The sequence below is a fragment of the Stegostoma tigrinum genome, chromosome 18 (genome assembly GCF_030684315.1).
Source record: "Stegostoma tigrinum isolate sSteTig4 chromosome 18, sSteTig4.hap1, whole genome shotgun sequence".
In the NCBI taxonomy this organism is placed as follows: Eukaryota; Metazoa; Chordata; class Chondrichthyes; order Orectolobiformes; family Stegostomatidae; genus Stegostoma; species Stegostoma tigrinum.
Genome location: NC_081371.1, coordinates 31,786,255 through 31,804,839, shown reverse-complemented (window position 1 = coordinate 31,804,839; position 18,585 = coordinate 31,786,255). Strand labels below are relative to the sequence as shown.

The following is an 18,585-nucleotide window of genomic DNA, read 5'->3' as shown; positions in this document are numbered from 1 at the left end:
GTTTACCACAGCACAACAGTTGCAGGGAGCTTAAATTGAAGAGCCAGGATTTTTGCAAGTTTCCTGCTGAAATGTTGTTATTCAACTATACTTTCACAAGTTTTTTTTTTCCATGCACATCTCTCAATTCAACTTTTACAGTTGTTTTGGCTGAGGATTGTAGAATGAACTGTCACACTTACTCACATTACTCCATGGGTCACAACACAAATGAAGAATCTATTTCCCAGTTACCACAATTGCTAATTAAATATCTTATCTGTATCAAGTTTTTGAAATGAAAAAAATCTATCAATGAGGTTTCTTTAAATGCAATTATTGGTTTATTGTCAAAACAAGACTTCATCATGAAGATGTAATCACTAGTTAATGTACACAGTTGATGATGTGGAAGTTTAAATGGTTACCCTGTTAAATAACCCAAAGTGTGTAAACGAATATATATCCAATCACACAAAGTGAAAATTTGCTGTCTGCAGAAGTTCATTTTTTCTAAAAAAACAAACATCTGGCCATTCAAGAAAGCAATGGAGGATAAAGCGTAGGATGTTCCGAATTCTGTCTCGACGATGCTGTGTCACATGGTCAAGTCACTCACCTGTCAAAATTAGAACATAGAACATTTACAGGCCCTTCAGCCCTCGATGGTTCCATAGGTCGGCACAACAATCTGAAGTCCATCTAACCTACACTATTCCATTATCATCCATATGTTTATTCAATGACCATTTAAATGCCCTTCAAGTTGGTGAGTCTACTAATGTTGCAAGCAGGGCATTCTACGCCCTTACTACTCTCTGAGTAAAGACCCTACCTCTGACTTCTGTCCTATATTTATCGCCCCTCAATTTAAATTTATGTCCCCTCATGCTAGCCATCACCATCCGAGGAAAAAGGCTCTCACTGTCCACCCTATCTAATCCTCTGATCATCTTGTATGTCTCTATTAGGTCGCCTCTTAACCACCTTCTCTCTAACGAAAACAGCCTCAATTCCCTCAGTCTTTCTTCGTAAGACCTTCCCTCCATAGCAGGCAACATCCTGGTAAATCTCCTCTGCGCCCTTTCTAACGCTTCCACATCCTTCCTGTAATGCGGCGACCAGAACTGTATGCAATACTTCAAGTGTGGCCGCACCAGAGTTTTGTGCAGCTGAAACATGACCTCATGGTTCCGAAGCTCAATCCCTCTACCAATAAAACCTAACGCACCGTATGCATTCTTAACAACCCTACCAACCTAGGTGACAACTTTCAGCGATCTATGCACATGGACACCGAGATCTCTCTGCTCATCCACACTACCAAGAATCTTACCATTAGTCCAATACTCTGTACTCCTGTTAATCCTTCTAAAGTGAATCACCTCACAATCTTCCGCATTAAACTCCATTTGCCACCTCTTAGCCCAGCTCTGCAGCTTACTTATTTCTCTTTGTAACCTGTAACATCCTTCCGTGCTATCCACAACTCCACCGACTTTAGTGTCATCCGTGTTGTCTAAGGAGTCTTGGCAGACACAGTTGGCTCAGGAAATATGACATTGAGAAGTTCTTTCAGTCACTCAAAGCAGCAGGTAGTTTCACTCTGAATTCAACAAAAGCTTTTTTTTTTCCCAGTCATAGGAGAGATCAGCTGGGCAGCCTTTCCTCTAAGGCTCCTTGTCCCCAACTAATACCCGTTACCACCCAGGTTGCTAGGCCTGTAAGAAGGTGTACTCCATCCAGTAATTGAACCAGTAGTGGTCTACAGCAGAACAACTAGTTATCACCAGTTGTGCAATTTTTTTTTTGTTTGGTTTTGAGTAAAAAGTGCTCTATCCACAGTGATGCTTCAGTGTTTTTCATAAATTAAGAACACTGGTTATTTCCACAAAACTTGAAATAAATCACTTTTTCATAAATCCTTCAAAACTTTAATTTATCAAAATATAAAGTGTCTTCATAAAGTTATAAATCAGCTTATGCATACCTGATAAGCATTGTGACAGTTATGTTAGTCATTCAGTGTTATAACTTTAACGATGATCTCTTGAGCTCCAGATATGAGGTTACTAGAGGTTGTATGGCAGAGTTACTTCTTCATCCTGTTTCCATGAAGGCTATTCATGTATCATGATCAAAGAAACAGTAGAGACCCTTAAATTTGTTATAAGATTGTTGGATCGTATGGCATATATCCCACTGGATAACAAAATTTAATCAGTCTCAGGTTAAAATTAACAATTAGTATAGCATAAATTGCCACTTCTGGAATACTGTTCCAAACATTGTGTGCTGAAATCCTTTCCTGTGAGAGCTCTCATTCTATCTTCTTGTCCTGGACACTGAAACTAGGAAATTTGTTTGTTTACATCAACTTGGTTATTTGTTATCCTGCATATCTTGGAAAATTTAATCATATTACCCCTTTAAGCTACTAAATTTCAGAGAATACACTCTTAGTTTGTGCAATCTTTCTTTGTAGTTTAAGTTCTAATCCATGTATCGTTCTGCTAAACCTACACGACACTATCTCTAGAAGTGTATTTCTTTCCTAAAGTGTGTTGCATGTGTAAAGCTAGACAGTTGCCTTTAGAGATAGAAGGTCATTGGGAGGACATTGTGTGACACTACTGTGACTTTGAGGTGTGTTCTGTTCTGTGTTTTTGCTTTGAAGAGAAGGTTTTGAAACCAAGGTACTAAGCTGTCTGGTCCAATCCCATAGGTTAAACAGTTTGTGAAGTCCCTGGGTATTTGTTTTACAGTTAGACAATTGAAGCATGAAAGGGTGTCAGAGCCAGGGTTTTAGTTGAACTTTCAGTAGCTGTTGGGGTTTTTGAAGTTGGCTGTAGAAGCAGTTTCATCTCTGTCAACCACAACATAAAGGTGAAGTTACAAAAACAAAGTTGCTGGAAAAGCTCAGCAGGTCTGGCAGCATCTGTGGAAGAGAAAACAGAGTTAACGTTTTGGGTCCAGTGATCCTTCCTCAATGGTTGCTCCTGTTCTGCTTGACCACCTTCCTTTCCTGGGTTCTTGTTCTTGGACTCTGAAAGTTGCCCACCGGCACTTGTTTGCTGTTCTGAGTAAAGGTCACTGGACCTAGTAACCCTCAGATGAAAGCTGACGCTCCCTCTCTTCGTCAGAATTTTCTCTTGGCATTCTTTTCTCCTGAATCGGAGAAACATCGCATGTGAGACAACCTATTTTACCGAATTTGCCTTTAAGAGTGTGTCTATGGGATGTTGCAATTTTGGAACAATTTGTTGTGTCGTTAAATCTCTATTATTCTATCAAGTTTGGCAATAGAGTTAAAGTTAAATCGATTCTTCTTTCCTTTTATTTGTATTTTAACTGGGTGTACAAATAAAGTGTGGTTTGCTTAAAGTTGAGTAGTTTGACCAATTGAATTACCTCTGGAACACAAGGCCATATAGTTCTTATAAATAAGATAAAAGTTAGGATCCAGGCTACCACCTCATTATATTTCAAGAGGGTTTGGTCTGGTCCATAAAAATTGTCATCACCTACAATCAACAATGCCAAACACATGAATGAGGATTTCAGTGGCAAGTGGATTGATGTATGGGGTAAATGGATCACATCATGCACATGGATGTTTGTCATCTGCTTGTAGGATCAAAAGCTTAGCTTGATGGTGAATGTGTTTCTGAGGTTGTGAAAGGTCTGATTTTAGCTAGAGACAGTGACTGAAGAGGGATATGAAAACATTAGTGATGGCACAGTTAGTTAGGGCCAGAAGCTTACAGCTCAGATCTCTCCAACAGAAAGCTGGAGGGAAAGGAAAAGCAGCTTATCCAGGCTATCAAACAGTCCTACTACATGAAGTTGTAAGAGATAGTTATGATGATCCCAGACCAGGTCACCAACTTGGTTGTGATCCTGGACGAGACTACCAAATCATTGCTATTAACATGTTTGGGGAACCAGTAACTCTTAGTTTTCAAATAGACAAAGGTGAGTTCCAGAGAATAAAGCCACAAGTTTCCACTATTTTGAGCAAATAACGGTAAGCTTATAAGCTAGAACAATATTACAATTTCCAATATATATAAAACTTTCTCACCATGACAGATCCCACAGATTTGTTAGTAACCCTCAGATTTACTTGACATGATGAGTCATCAAATTTTAATAAACTTTTACAAGGGTTTTCAATTCTTCAGTTTTGATCTGACCAGAAATTATCTCGCTGGAGCCATTCCACCATGGTCTGCCTCAATGGTTGCTCCTGTTCTGCTTGATCACCTTCCTTTCCTGGGTTCTCGCTCTCTGGACTCTGAAAAGTTGCCCACCAGCACTTGTTTGCTCTGAGGAAAGATCACTGGACCTGAAATGTTAACTCTCATTTTTTCTTCACAGATGCTGCCAGACTGCTGAGCTTTTCCAGCAACATCTGTGTTTGTTCCTGATTTACAGCATCCTCAGTTACTTTGGTTTTTTAGTACTTGTTTGCTGACTCCTGACTCGACCAAGTTAACGTTTGCCCCCAGTGACTCATCTAGCTCCATTGTACCAAACAATTGCTGCATGTGACTCTGAACTTTCACTGTCAGATGCATTTAAGAATTAATGCTTGCAGGCTTCCTCAATGCCTCACAAGCTAGCCACAGCAAGCTTGATCTTGTGCCTTTACCTGGGACTTAGCTACACCAAATTGATCAACTCCACTTGACTCCATCCTTGTCAGACAGCTAAAACTCATGAAGTATGCTCCGTCTTTGTCTTGTTCATCAATTATCTGTGACCTGAGAACTGCTTTTTCCATGACACCTTAGCAGTGTTGAGTGAGCTGTTGAAAACATTGCTCTAAACTGCAGCCCTATTACAATCTAGAATTGAATGTTGCCACTTAACCACTCTTTGAACGCTGTATCATTTAATGATACAACGCTCCCATTTTCACAGTGCTGGCTTTCAGCACTAAGAATGCTTACTTACCACTGCTGCTGTTTTCAAGGGCAACTCGGACCAGGCAATAAATGTTGGCCCAACCAGTGATGCCCGCATTGCTTGAATGAATTAATAAAACAGAAGGAATCATCTCAGTTCAAAACCACCACAGATCTAAAAGCTGATCCCTTTGTTTTCGGTAGCAGTATTTAAAACAAGAAAGAGAACATATATCTCTGACGATTGCTGAATTTACGGTTTATAAAGATTGGTAGAGCAAAACAGTCATGATTGGGAAGCTAGGAGTGCAATTAAATGAGAGGGTATGACTGAAAGCGATCACAGGTTCACAACAATGGCAGGGGGTTGTCACCTGCCTCATTTGCAGAAATCAGGCAAAAGAGGTCAGTTCAACTTTAGCAGAGCATGATGGTAATGACTGATGAGAGCTGTTTTGCTACTCGCGGTGACTGTTAACTAAGTATTGATTTTTAGAATATTTCAGAAATAAATATTGATGTTCAAGGACTTTGTGGTTAAAAAGGTAGTGTGAGTGCATTGGAATTTTAAAATTACAGTGCAAGTTTTTGAAATTTCATTTACAAATCACCTTGGATTAAAGAAAAGAATGTTCAGAATATTTTGAGTGTAATTGAAGTAAAAAGGAGCATAAATATATTTAACTTGAAGTGACTGTGCCAGAGAAATCGGCTGCAGAATGTACAGACACTACTTGGGTTGCAAACAGGTTCTGTTGTGGAGTCTGTTCAGAAGTTGATTTTTGTACAAGTCAGAACACAATGCAGGACAATGTAAAACAACTGCTCTTAAGTACAGTAAATGATCATGTAAACTTATAATCTTGTGTGGAATTGCAATTTAAGTTTGAGCCGAGGAAGTTGGAAGTTTGTGAAATGAGGACTCACCAGTGTGTGTCTACATAATTCCTCCAGGATCTAGCTTTAAGTTGACTACAAATTGTGGTTGTTATATGCAAACTATGCTTGAACAATCATAATTTAGGTCAGGTGGGAGATCTCTCTGATCAAGGCACAAAGATGATATTTTCTTGATGTTTATTAATTCAAAAGTTACCGATTGGCAATTCTCTTAAAAAATTGTTTCCAAACCATCCATAGATAGGGACATACTTACAAGCAATATTTAATACAAAACAGGATGAAAATTACTTGGCATTGCATTACATCCATAAAGAGAAATTATTGTAAAATACTTACACAGTGGTGTAAACATGCCTTTTTCAATGGACTTGGTCTCAAGTTGTATAAACTTCTTAACTCTCAATTGTTTCAGGTAACTTTTTTGTCTTTAACAATAATAATTACAAAAACTGTCAAGCACTGCACAACATAACAGCATTAACTGGCAATCTGCATAATGCTGTGACAAATACAAAGAAAGGGAAAATTTTCACTTGCCTAACACCTTTGGCTGAGGCACATTCTAATTGTTTTGTGAGCAATTGCTTCTGCATTTTATTGTAGGCTAATGTTTGGTGTATAATATGTGGACGCACTGAGTTCTGACAAATAGCATATAAATGATTTGTTAATTTAGTTGCGTGCTATTAACAGCATTAAAAGTAGTAAAATGGTCCAGATATTGTGGATCTATTAGGTGACCTTTTCCAAATTATGCTAGATTCAAGAACTAGATGTACAATTTGAATATAGTAAATGCTGCATTTTTATTCAAAAAGGATGAAAGGACACAACAAGAATTGTTAGCATCAGAGTTTAAGGTCAGTGATTGGAAAGTTGTGAGCATTCATCAGGGTCAAAATAAATAGGCATCAGATTTACAGAAAGTCATTATGAATGAAGGGCCAGGTAAAACCCAATCGAATCTCAACAGTCATATGGGGAGGAACAGAGCAAGTTAAGTACATAGAGTTTGAGAAATTTATTAGAGCCTACCCAAGAGATCTAGCTAAATCTGAAGTATCTGGAATTGAGAGAGGTTTGTGACATGGGAAGGAAAAGGTGAGAGTGAAAGCACTAAGTTATAACGGGCTTTCTGAGATTGGTGGGTGGTGACAAATAATGTTCTTGGGGATTATTTTTGGAGTTGGGGAAGAGGGGTAGGTGTTTTCACATACGTAGATATGATCTAACTTTAAGAATTCAGGTAAGCATATCGGGTTTGCAAAGATGCCAAACTAGACAAAATTCTAAAAAGAACAAATTTACTTCATTAAACTGATTGTGAAATGATTGCTGAAGCAGTTAAGCAACTCCAGTGTGATGCAGTGTATTTTGAAGGAGCTAATTAAATCTGAACAAGTCACCATGAGATGTACTAGCTTTGTATCCTCATTGCCAAAACTGGCTTTTCTGAAGAAGGGTCACTGCTCCCAAAATATTAACTCTGATTTCTGTCCACAGATACTGCCGGACTTGTTGAAATTTCCAGTAATTTCTATTTTTGTTTTATTGGAAATTTCTTGATTTGAACACGAGCAAACTGTACAATTTTCCATCTGTTTCATTGGAGAAAGGATGACAAAGCTACTCAACTCTGTTTCACAAGCAGAGTAACGTTAAAAATGCTTAACCTATTTGTTTTTGTATTAATACTACAAATTTATTTGACCATTTTACTTGTGGGCAGTTAAAATCCTGTCACTGACAAAGGGGAAATGAGGGTGTATTTAAATAATTTAAATAAACACACTGAACACCCAGTTTTACTCAGCTTTACTGGACACCAAAAATCGTAAGTACAACAAACTCACTGGCTCCTGCCACCCACAAGAGGATTCCTGCACCTCTCAAATCCCCAGCATGTCCATACCCCTCCCCCACCATGCACCCACCGCCATTGACCATGAGGGCACGGCCGGAGACCCCACCGATGACGTCACATCCGCCACCGCCGGGCACACCACTTACGGGACCGCTGCTGCAGTCACCGCCTCCACTTCCAGTTACACCACCACACACACCACCCTCATCGCTGCTGCTGCCGCCCACGGCCGACGGAACCCCGCCCACGGCCGACAATCTCATCGCTCCGCCCACAACCTCCACAGCCAGCAACCCCAGAGAAGACAACCACACTGAGCCCCGCTGCATCTGCATCTTCATCTTCACCTTCCCCCCCAGACCTCCCACTGACTGAGGACGAACGGTCAGTCCGAAGCATGGGGCTCACCTTTGTTCCCCTACAACCACACATCAACGAATACCAGTCACGGTTGGACATAGAGTAGTTTTTCCGCCTCCTTCGCCTCCACGCTTACTTCTTCATCCGGGAACCTAACCCTCCCTCCACTGACCCCTTCACCCGCTTCCAACACAAGTCGTCCTCCTCCTGGACACCACCTCCAGGCCTCCTACCCTCCCTCGACCTCTTCATCTCCAACTGATGTCGAGACATTAACCGCCTCAACCTCTCCACCCCTCTCACCCACTCCAACCTCTCCCCCGCAGAACGGGCAGCCTTCCGCTCCAACCCCAACCTCACTATCAAACCCGCAGACAAGGGTGGCGCAGTGGTAGTATGGCGCACTGACCTCTACATCGCCGAGGCCCAACGCCAACTCTCTGACACCACCTCCTGCCGCCCCCTCAATCATGACCCCACCCCCGAGCACCAAACCATCATCTCCAACACCATTCATGACCTGATCACCTCAGGAGACCTCCAACCTTATCATTCCCCAACCCCGCACGGCCCGTTTCTATCTCCTTCCCAAAATCCACAAACCTGCCTGCCCCGGTCGACCCATTGTCTCAGCCTGTTCCTGCCCCACCGAACTCATCTCCACCTATCTGGACTCCATTTTCTCCCCTTTGGTCCAGGAGCTCCCTACCTACGTCCGTGACACCACCCACGCCCTCCACCACCTCCAGAACTTCCAATTCCCTGGCCCCCAACACCTCATTTTCACCATGGATGTCCAGTCCCTATACACCTGCATTCCGCATGCAGATGGCCTCAAAGCCCTCCGCTTCTTCCTGTCCGCTAGGCCCGACCAGTCCCCCTCGCCCGACCAGTCCCCCTCCACCGACACCGCCATCCGCCTAGCCAAACTCGTCCTTACCCTCAACAACCTCTCTTTCGATTCCTCCTACTTCCTACAGCCAAAGTGGGTGGCCACGGGCACCCGCATGGGCCCCAGCTATGCCTGCCTCTTTGTAGGTTACGTGGAACAGTCCCTCTTCCGCACCTACACAGGCCCCAAACCCCACCTCTTCCTCCGTTACATTGATGACTGTATCGGCGCTACCTCTTGCTCCCCAGAGGAGCTCGAACAGTTCATCTACTTCACCAACACCTTCCACCCCACCCTTCAGTTCACCTGGGCCATCTCCAGACATCCCTCACCTTCCTGGACACCTCAGTCTCCATCTCAGGCAACCAGCTTGTAACTGATGTCCATTTCAAGCCCACCGACTCCCACAGCTACCTAGAATACACCTCCTCCCACCCACCCTCCTGCAAAAATTCCATCCCCTATTCCCAATTCCTCCGCCGCATCTGCTCCCAGGATGAGGCATTCCACTCCCGCACATCCCAGATGCCCAAGTTCTTCAAGGACCGCAACTTTCCCCCCACGGTGGTCGAGAACGCCCTTGACCGCGTCTCCCGCATTTCCCGCAACACATCCCTCACACCCCGACCCCGCCACAACCGCCCAAAGAGGATCCCCCTCGTTCTCACACAACACCGCACCAACCTCCGGATACAACACATCATCCTCCGACACTTCCGCCATCTACAATCCGACCCCACCACCCAAGACATTTTTCCATCCCCACTCTTGTCTGCTTTTCGGAGAGACCACTCTCTCCGTGACTACCTTGTTTGCTCCACACTGCCCTCCAACCCCACCACACCCGGCACCTTCCCCCGCAACCGCAGGAAGTGTTATACTTGCCCCCACACCACCTCCCTCACCCCCATCCCAGGCCCCAAGATGACTTTCCATATTAAGCAGAGGTTCACCTGCACATCTGCCAATGTGGTATACTGTATCCATAGTACCCGGTGTGGCTTCCTCTACATTGGGGAAACCAAGCGGAGGCTTGTGGACCGCTTTGCGGACACCTCCGTTCGGTTCGCAATAAACAACTGCACCTCCCAGTCGCAAACCATTTCCACTCCCCCTCCCATTCTTCAGATGACATGCCCATCATGGGCCACCTGCATGCCACAGTGATGCCACCCGAAGGTTGCAAGAACAGCAACTCATATTCCGCTTGGGAACCCTGCAGCCCAATGGTATCAATGTGGACTTCACCAGCTTCAAAATCTCCCCTCCCCCCACTGCATCCCAGAACCAGCCCAGCCTGTCTCTGCCTCCCTAACCTGTTCTTCCTCTCACCCATCCCTTCCTCCCACCCCAAGCCGCACCTCCATTTCCTACCTACTAACCTCATCCCACCTCCTTGACCCGTCCATCTTCCCTGGACTGACCTATCCCCTCCCTACCTCCCCACCTATACTCTCCTCTGCACGTATCTTCTTTTCTCTCCATCTTCGGTCCGCCTACCCCTCTCTCCCTATTTATTCCAGAACTCTCACCCCATCCCCCTCTCTAATGATGGGTCTAGGCCCGAAACGTCAGCTTTTGTGCTCCTGAGATGCTGCTTGGCCTGCTGTGTTCATCCAGCTTCACACTTTATTATCCTTTATTTAAATAATGATTGTTTATCCCTCTAAAGCCTGAAACGAAGAGGTATTATTTGACTTCTTCCTTCCTTATTTTGCTCATGACTCTTACTGAGGAAGGCTGAAGGCTGTTGCTGAAATCTGGCTTTTGAATTCCATTTTAAATAAAAATAAACTCAGTAAAATCCAGTGAGACAAGATCAAAGCTGGGGTTTATTGTGAACACACTTGAAGCGCATGAAAGTGCTTTGCTACTCTAATTACACATAGAGTACTCAGAAAATTGAGCAAAACTGGAGAGGTGATAGCTTGTAAAGTACACATTTGGTAATCCAAAGATAGTAAAAATCTGTTTACAAAAGACACAACTTCCTGGAGTTTGCTATCCAATAATTTGTTCCCTCTGAGTTAGGTTCAGTAGTTTTCCATCTTGCAGGCCAAGTGTTTGCTTCTTTCCAGCCAACAATGAGGAGATAGAGATTGAAGATCCAAGGTAGGCTGACAACTCCGCCTGACCTCTGCTGTGACTCTGGAGGTCAAACTGCAACTGATTTTAGAATCCCAGAATCGTATACTTGGAAAAAGCTTCTGATTTCGGTTATCTAAAATAGGCAGGCCTTTCAGCATGAAGTCGTCTTTGGCATTTCAAATGATTATGTCATGGAAAGAGAAATTTTATAAATGATCTCTTAATAAGAGGTTTGATGTTTGTTATTGTGAACAAGCAATAATGGTTTTAGTAAACCTAGACTCACTTCAACATTTGTTAATTTCAGAGTTGAAACCTGTATTTGTCAATTTTGGTTCTTTGTTGGCTTCCAGCTTCCTCTTGGAATGCTATAGAAGTTCCTGTTTTCTGTCTCTTTTATGCACGTGGTTTGGACTAATTTGAATTTGGTTATTGTGATTGTGTGTATTGCGCTACTGTTGGGCTGTTTTTATTTTTTTCCTTGGACATTAATCTTCTTTAGTTCAGCTAGTAGAATTAACAAATAAACAGCCTCTGAAGAAAATAGGACCTGGCTTTGTCGTAAAGAATGGCAGCCAAATGTCAACTTTGCATTCAGGATGATGATAGAAGAGTGAGTAGTTTTAATAGATGAAAACAGGACCTGAGTGTTTTTGTTGTCCAGCCAGATCTGGCAATGAATGGCTAAATCAGTTGTCAACATATCCTTTCAAATCCATTGTTTAAGTGATTTTATTGAAGCAGATGTTCAGTTTCTGCCATTAAATAATTTCTTAAATAGTCAATCATTTAAAAACTGTAAAGCTTTCTCATGAAACAATTTTAGAACTTGGAGAAAATTTTATTATTTTCTTCAGAGTCCTACACAATAGTGGGAAGCTCAAAAACATTTTCCAGTACTCCCTTGCATTGTATTCTCTCACTTCTTCATACTCTCCTTGCATTCTCTGCCATCTTTGCAGTATCTACCCTCACCCTGTGTAAAAAAAAAATTATGCAACTGCAGCAAACATCTGAATAACAGCTCTTTTAAAGTAAATATCCTGGAATCACTTTTTGGTAAATGGAGCCATTGTGTGTCTTCCATTGGACTATTCACTCATGTCAGTGCATCAGACTTTACCAAATTCCCCAAGATCCTAGGAAGCCTCGGCTTTCAACACACTTTCAGGCTGAGGAAATGACCTCTCCAGTGATTGAGGTTGTTGACATTTTCCCAGATGATGTTGCTTTGCATGGTTAAGCAAGTGATGAGTCAAGTATGTGACATCTTTATTTTCCTTCTGATCTCACCCTGCTGTAATATTCCCTTTACTGGGAACTGATGAATGTGGTCTGCTGAGAAAATGAGTTTGCTTGATTATTTCTCCTTGTCTTCAACTGGTTATGTCTATAAGGGGTTAGAATATTCACTTTCTATATCAACAGAATACTCAAAAATTTTTAGTTTAATTCACCATTTACTGCAGAATGAAGCAGTACTGAATTGAGTAGTATTTATGCCATGTCATTGCTTACGGTGAGGTGACAAAAATGTTTATTTGACGTTTCCAGTCCACAGCATTGTTAGCAGAATATTGGTGAAATTACAGCTACATTTTTTCTTCTTTTATACACAAGAAGCAATTATGAAAAGATATTTTGTTTCTTTGAGAGATGTCTTCTCTTTTATTCATACTTGGGAGGTAGGTGTTGCTGACCAAGCTGGCATTTATTCCCCACCCACACCAAGGCCACGTGAGAAACTAAAGAATATGCTGACCAAGGTTGTGAACAACAAGGTAGCAAAGGATAAAATAAAACTTGATTCATGTATTGCCTGGAGAATCATTCTTTTCTAAAGCTGCAAAATGCTTTTCAGCACCAGGGTGGTGTACAGTCCTTTGATTTTACAGCTCATCTGAGCTCTAAGTATTATGTTGAACAAAATTCTTAGCACTTAGAAAATGTCAAACGTTTAATTGTTCAGCCTGCAAATAGTTTCTGATTATACTCAGTAGAGCACCAGTGAGTGGGCTTTAAAAGAAGTATAATCTGAAGAAAGTCATACTAGTGATAGCGGCTTGTTCAGTTGGTTTCTGGGTGAGATGTAAGAAATCAACAAGTAAGAATGTGTATTGCTGAAAGAATAAATGTAAAGGCAATGATCTTGTCAAAGATTTCAATTTTACACGTCAATTTGGTTTAAAAGGGAAAATGATTTTGTGCTTTGATACTTACCTCTATCTCTAAATAATTTACAGATTTTAGAATTTTAGCCAAAATTCCTAATGTTATTTGTATCCATTTCTTTATCATTAAAGATGTCAATGTTTGAATGATGATTCATCATACTTTGTTTGCCAGGGCAACTAAAAATAGCAAAGCTGTGTCTTAAGAAAAGATGGCGTAACAGTTAAGCCACAACCAATCCATGACTTATTGGTGATAAAATCAAGTAATTAGCTGAAAGAAACAAGTTGAGTAATTATACTTTCATAAGTTTAAAATTTAGTGATGGCAGATCAGTTTATGCTACAGTATTGTACTGGCAAGTACCGTTAGAAATCACGATCCAGGTGGTTAGATTGAGAGACATTTCTTGTTTTCTGATGCCTTAAACCACCACCACTCCCCCTTTTAAAAATAAAATGTCAAGTAACAGTTTTGAAGGAGTCTATTTAAAATGTTAACCTTGTGAGATGTTGAATGCTAATCTTTTATCTCTACACTTTAATTCCTTGCATCTCTGCATCTTTAATATGGGTTTAGCTCTCTGTTGAAATGAAAGACCATAAGAAAGTCTTCTGTACTTGCTGGTTGCAAGCAATTATAATGATCCTGTGCAGACCTGACCCACACTTTAGTGGACATTGGCTTGTCACTCATAACTGATTCAACTGGAATTGGTAATTTCTACAAAAGGGTCATACCTTATCTGTTGGCTATACAAAAGGTCCAGTGGAGGTGCTGAGCTGAGGCACAACGTTACTGGGGCAGAATAAGGGGATTTTATTGCGTAGTTTATTCATTGCCTTTGCACTGCTTAAAGATTAATTTTCAAACCTAAGCATAGGATGTTGAGATAGAATAACAGCTTAAAAAAAATGTGAGACTTAAGCACAACATGCTATTGTGTAGTATTTACCTGAAGATATGCTGACCTTTTGGAAAATCTATTAATCAAACATGGCTTACTGTTCCCTCGGAGACTTTTTTCATCTTCAAATGGAACTTAACTTCTTTTTGTCCCCCTCCACAGTGGGAGACTTTGACAAGATCTGGCGTGAGCACTGTGAAGATGAGGAGACTTTAAGTGAATATGCAGTTGCAATGAAGAATTTGGCAGATAATTATTGGGCCAAAAACAATGAGGGTGAAGGACGGATTGAGTGGTGTCGAAGGTATGGCTTTTTAAAGAAAAACTTAATTTATTTTAACGTCAGTCAAATTTGATAAAGCCAGTATTTTAACAAAGTAAAATACATTTTCCACCATTCCTCGTTCAGCATGACTTGCAAATGCAAAATTGTTTCCCTATGGGAAAAAAAAATTAGTACTCCTGACCCTTGCTATGACGGTATGAGCAGGAGTGAGTCAACCCGTACAGCTTGGTAAACAGAATTTCCATGGCTTTTGAGGACCTGCGCATACACTTGGCATCTTATTCTCTCCTGTTTTCAGATACGAGGCCGAGTCGCGAAACAGGCTCAGCCGGAAATTGTAATTCGGCAGGGTAACTGAAAGGAAAATAAAAAAGACGAACTTTGAGCAAGTTTTTGAAATGAGCATTTTGATTTAGGAATTCCCCTCCCCACACCCCTAGCACCAAAGGAGTGTGAGATAACATAATCAACATGCACAACTGTCTGAAGCTTCCTTTCTGTAGAAGTGTTTTTTGGTGGAACCTCGAGATAATACTTGGAAAGGAACAAGAAGTACTTTTTAAAACTTTGTGTCTACTTGATAATTGGAAGTTCCACCTTGCATTCATCTCAAATAAATTAATCTTGTTTGTTTAATGTTGTATTCCCAGGGTCAGTAGTTTAGATGATTTTCGCAGTTTCTTCTCTAATTCACTGTTTGGAAGTCCACATGGGCAACTTGCGGATCACACTTTTCGCTGTGAACAGGCATCTGAGTCTCTGCTTGGTCATTTGCAAGGTAGCATGTTGACAAGTTACATTCTGTGCTGTGCAGGATTAGTCCTGGACAATAGCACTGTCATGGCTCCAAGTGATGTTGCTCCAATATTTTGATGTCAGTAAAGAGCAGTTTTACAATGGTAATGGTTGGTGGCTTTGGTCGATGTGACGAGGTGGATGTAAAGGTAATTTGTGAAGGGAGTATTTCTGCACAGCTTTAAGATAGATTTTTGTGCGACTTTCAATGCAGCTGTATTGAGAGGAAAACCCAGTGAGTGCAGTGTGTATCATACCATGCACTTTGCAAAGACGTGTCCCTTCTGAAGTTGAGTGAAAGTACTTTTCAGAATGAATGCAACAGGCACGTTGATGAATATTATCATATAAACTATGCAGAACTTCTGTTGCTGCAACAGCTTCCTAATGTAAAAAAAATCCGTTTTCCAGTGGTTATAATCTAAAAATGTGCACTGTTTAAGTGATGGTCGTAGAGTGTTGGTATGTTCACCAGACGTGTTGATTTCATTCCGTTGGAGTTGTATGTCGTATTGAGTTTCAACTGTTTATCATGAGAGTATAAGCAAAGATGCTGGAACTCTGAAATTAAGAAAAAGTGCAGTGAAACTCTGTTATGCTTTTTTAGTGCTAAAAGCACCATTTCCCAACACCCCACAATTCCGATGAAAAGTCACAATCAAGTCAACGCATTTATTCACTTTTTCTTTCTACAGATAGTTAGTTTGTCCAACACTTTGTTTTTAATTCACAATGAGGGTGTCTGTTAAATTTATAATTGATGACCAAATTGGTCTGTTTTGTCTCTGGATCGCTCACTGTAATAAATGCTGTAGTCAGTGGTTAGTACTACATATGGCAAATCTACTTGATGCTTATCCTATCAGAATTGCAACGTTGAAGTCCCTTAAGATTTGTCTGCCTTATTTCAATATGCGGTATACCTTTGTTAATTTGAATTCAGTTAGTTCAAATAACTGATGAATGTGAAGTGCTGTAAAAATCTTCCCCATTTAATATGAAAGTAACTAAGATTCTGTTGACAAGATACTGCTGACTGTACTGCGCATGAACTGCAGTAGGTCAGGAGGTAGCTCACAGCCACCTTCTCAAGGGCAGCTAGGGACAACACTGAATGCTGGCCAGGCAGCAATGCCAACATCCTGCAAACGAACAAAAAATAATGTAGAGCTCTAATAGCATTGGTTAATGAATCATAAAAGACTGATGATCTAGCGTTTGAACCCAGTGATCCGAGAGTGAAGAGCAAATATACATTTATTAGACAGCACATATCTAGTGTATCTTCTAATTTGTGTCAACTGTTATGAGTACTGCTTTGATTGCCTCAGAGCAATTGCTGAGATGGTTGACTTATATGACAGGTACGTCTCGTTACCTTCGCCCTTCATTGCATTGGATAATGCTTGCACTTTGCCGTTGTTGATTGTTCATTTTATTCTAGCTTTGAGCAGTTGTTATAATTGGTTGAGTACAATGCCAGCTTCCGTCTCCATGTGATATTGCTGATGTTTCCATGCTGTTGAAGCCTTCTATTTTCACTAGGCGTTGCATGTTATTCTAACAGTTTGTTAACGGTAATCCAAGAAAGAAAGCGCGCAATGATCAGAAATACTTGTGTTCTGTTTTTTTTGTCTTGCTGTTTTACCAACAAACATGTGCATATGATAAAAGTACGCATGCACAATGATGGTGTCTATTAATCAACTTTTACTTATCAAAAATTTAATTAAGTAACATTGGGATAATGTATTGAATAAGAGTGGAATAAAACACCTATTATAGATCTGTTGAAGTTTTTCTTCTTAAAAATTGTGCCTTTAATTTGCCTACCATAGTGAAAAGTGAGTGAGGTTTAAGAATTCAATATTAGTTGTGAAGATGGATGCTATATCAAATTTTGGTGCGGGCACATGTATCCAGGTTATGCCAATCAAGATAGAATTTGGATATGTGGTGGTAGTGGTTATGCAGTAGTTATTTTAGTTAATTTTTATTTTCAATCTTCTGTTATTACTTTCCCTGTTGAACATTGGGTATACAGTGAGTTGGTGAACTTTAATTTTGATTGGCCATGTCCCACCTTCTCATTGTTGTACAGTTAATATTATGTTTCCCTTTTCTTTAAATCAAATAATGTGGATAAATTATTCTGGAAAGAAATTAGTAATTTCTAAGAAAGACTGTCATTTTATGCAAAGGAGGAAGAAAAAGTATTATATGCAAAAAGAAAATGTTACAAAAATGCAGCAAGCAATTCAAAATCTATAACAGACACAATTATGGTACATTAGTATGTTTCTTCTATTAGAACTCGTGTACATAGCTGGCATTATGTTTCCTAAATGACTAGCACTCAGGGAAATCAATTTTTTTAATGATCTAAATTATTTGTTGCATTTTGCAAATTACCTCATCATTTTGGTGATGTCTGATGATGTTGTGGTGTGACAGTCAAGGGGTGAATGCATCTTAGCTATCAATTAGTTCAGACATTTATTTATTTGATATAGCCTTGTGCTCGTCTTATTATGCCTTATTCTGTATGAAAACGGTTTGTTTAGCATATTGACAAAACAAAGTCAATAATGATTCTGGAATTGAATAAGATTCTTATCAAATTAGGCTTGCTCCCACAAAATAACAAAATTGAAAAATTCATTCCTTTGAAAGAATAGACCAAAGTGAATGGATAATTTAAAATTTTAAATCTATGAACCCAATCACATCCTGTCATAGGCTTGCATTAATGCTAATCTTGGTACAATACTAGAAATAAGATTTTTTTCACCTAGCAGCACATATATAGAATGAACCTGCAACAAAAATGAATGCTATGGTTAAGCAAATTGTAAAGTAGCTTTGCACATGACTGTAAATCTCTGTGATCTTCGTTTCTTTTTATATTCATGCATATGGACAGTTGACTGGAACATCGTGACTGAGCTTTGCCTTCTTGCAATGCTTCCTATGATGACTCAGTTTAGGATTGAATTATGTAGGAAGGATAGCCTTGAATTTTTTAGATGAATGTTTTCAGGAAGAGTTTCAGAACTTTCCTTTTCTTGGAGGTGTTAAATGATGTTATTCTCTAATGGTGTATAAATAAATTAGTTAACAATTGAGAGGCGACCTCAGTGGCTTCATTGCATTCCATGTTTTGTTCCTGTGTTTTGCCTCCATTTGCTCCATCATGTTGATATCTACTGTTTAAAAATCTTTGGATTTTATCCTGGAATATTGCCTTAGAGTTAAAAACTAACTTGTCAAGGGTCTGAAATTCTCGTCTTATGGCCCTTCTCAAGGAACCTGATTTCCTACTTGTCACCCTTTCGCTCTGTTCTCATTTAAAATGCAACAAATGCCTGACTTCTCTGAGAAAAGAGTGTAATTTAGGCAGTGAATTTCATGTCTCTTCCCACAAGGTAG

At 40.4% G+C, this 18,585-nt stretch overlaps 1 protein-coding gene across 1 annotated transcript in view; it reads left to right on the top strand.

The window, feature by feature from the left end:
* The window catches only part of bmt2 (base methyltransferase of 25S rRNA 2 homolog), a 91,607-nt gene that overhangs the window by 6,076 nt on the left and 66,946 nt on the right, over window positions 1-18,585 (top strand). Inside the window, exon 2 of the mRNA XM_048549446.2 lies at window positions 14,238-14,379. Within this exon, the coding sequence (XP_048405403.2) occupies window positions 14,238-14,379 (142 nt within the window). The remainder of the gene's footprint in view (window positions 1-14,237; window positions 14,380-18,585) is intronic.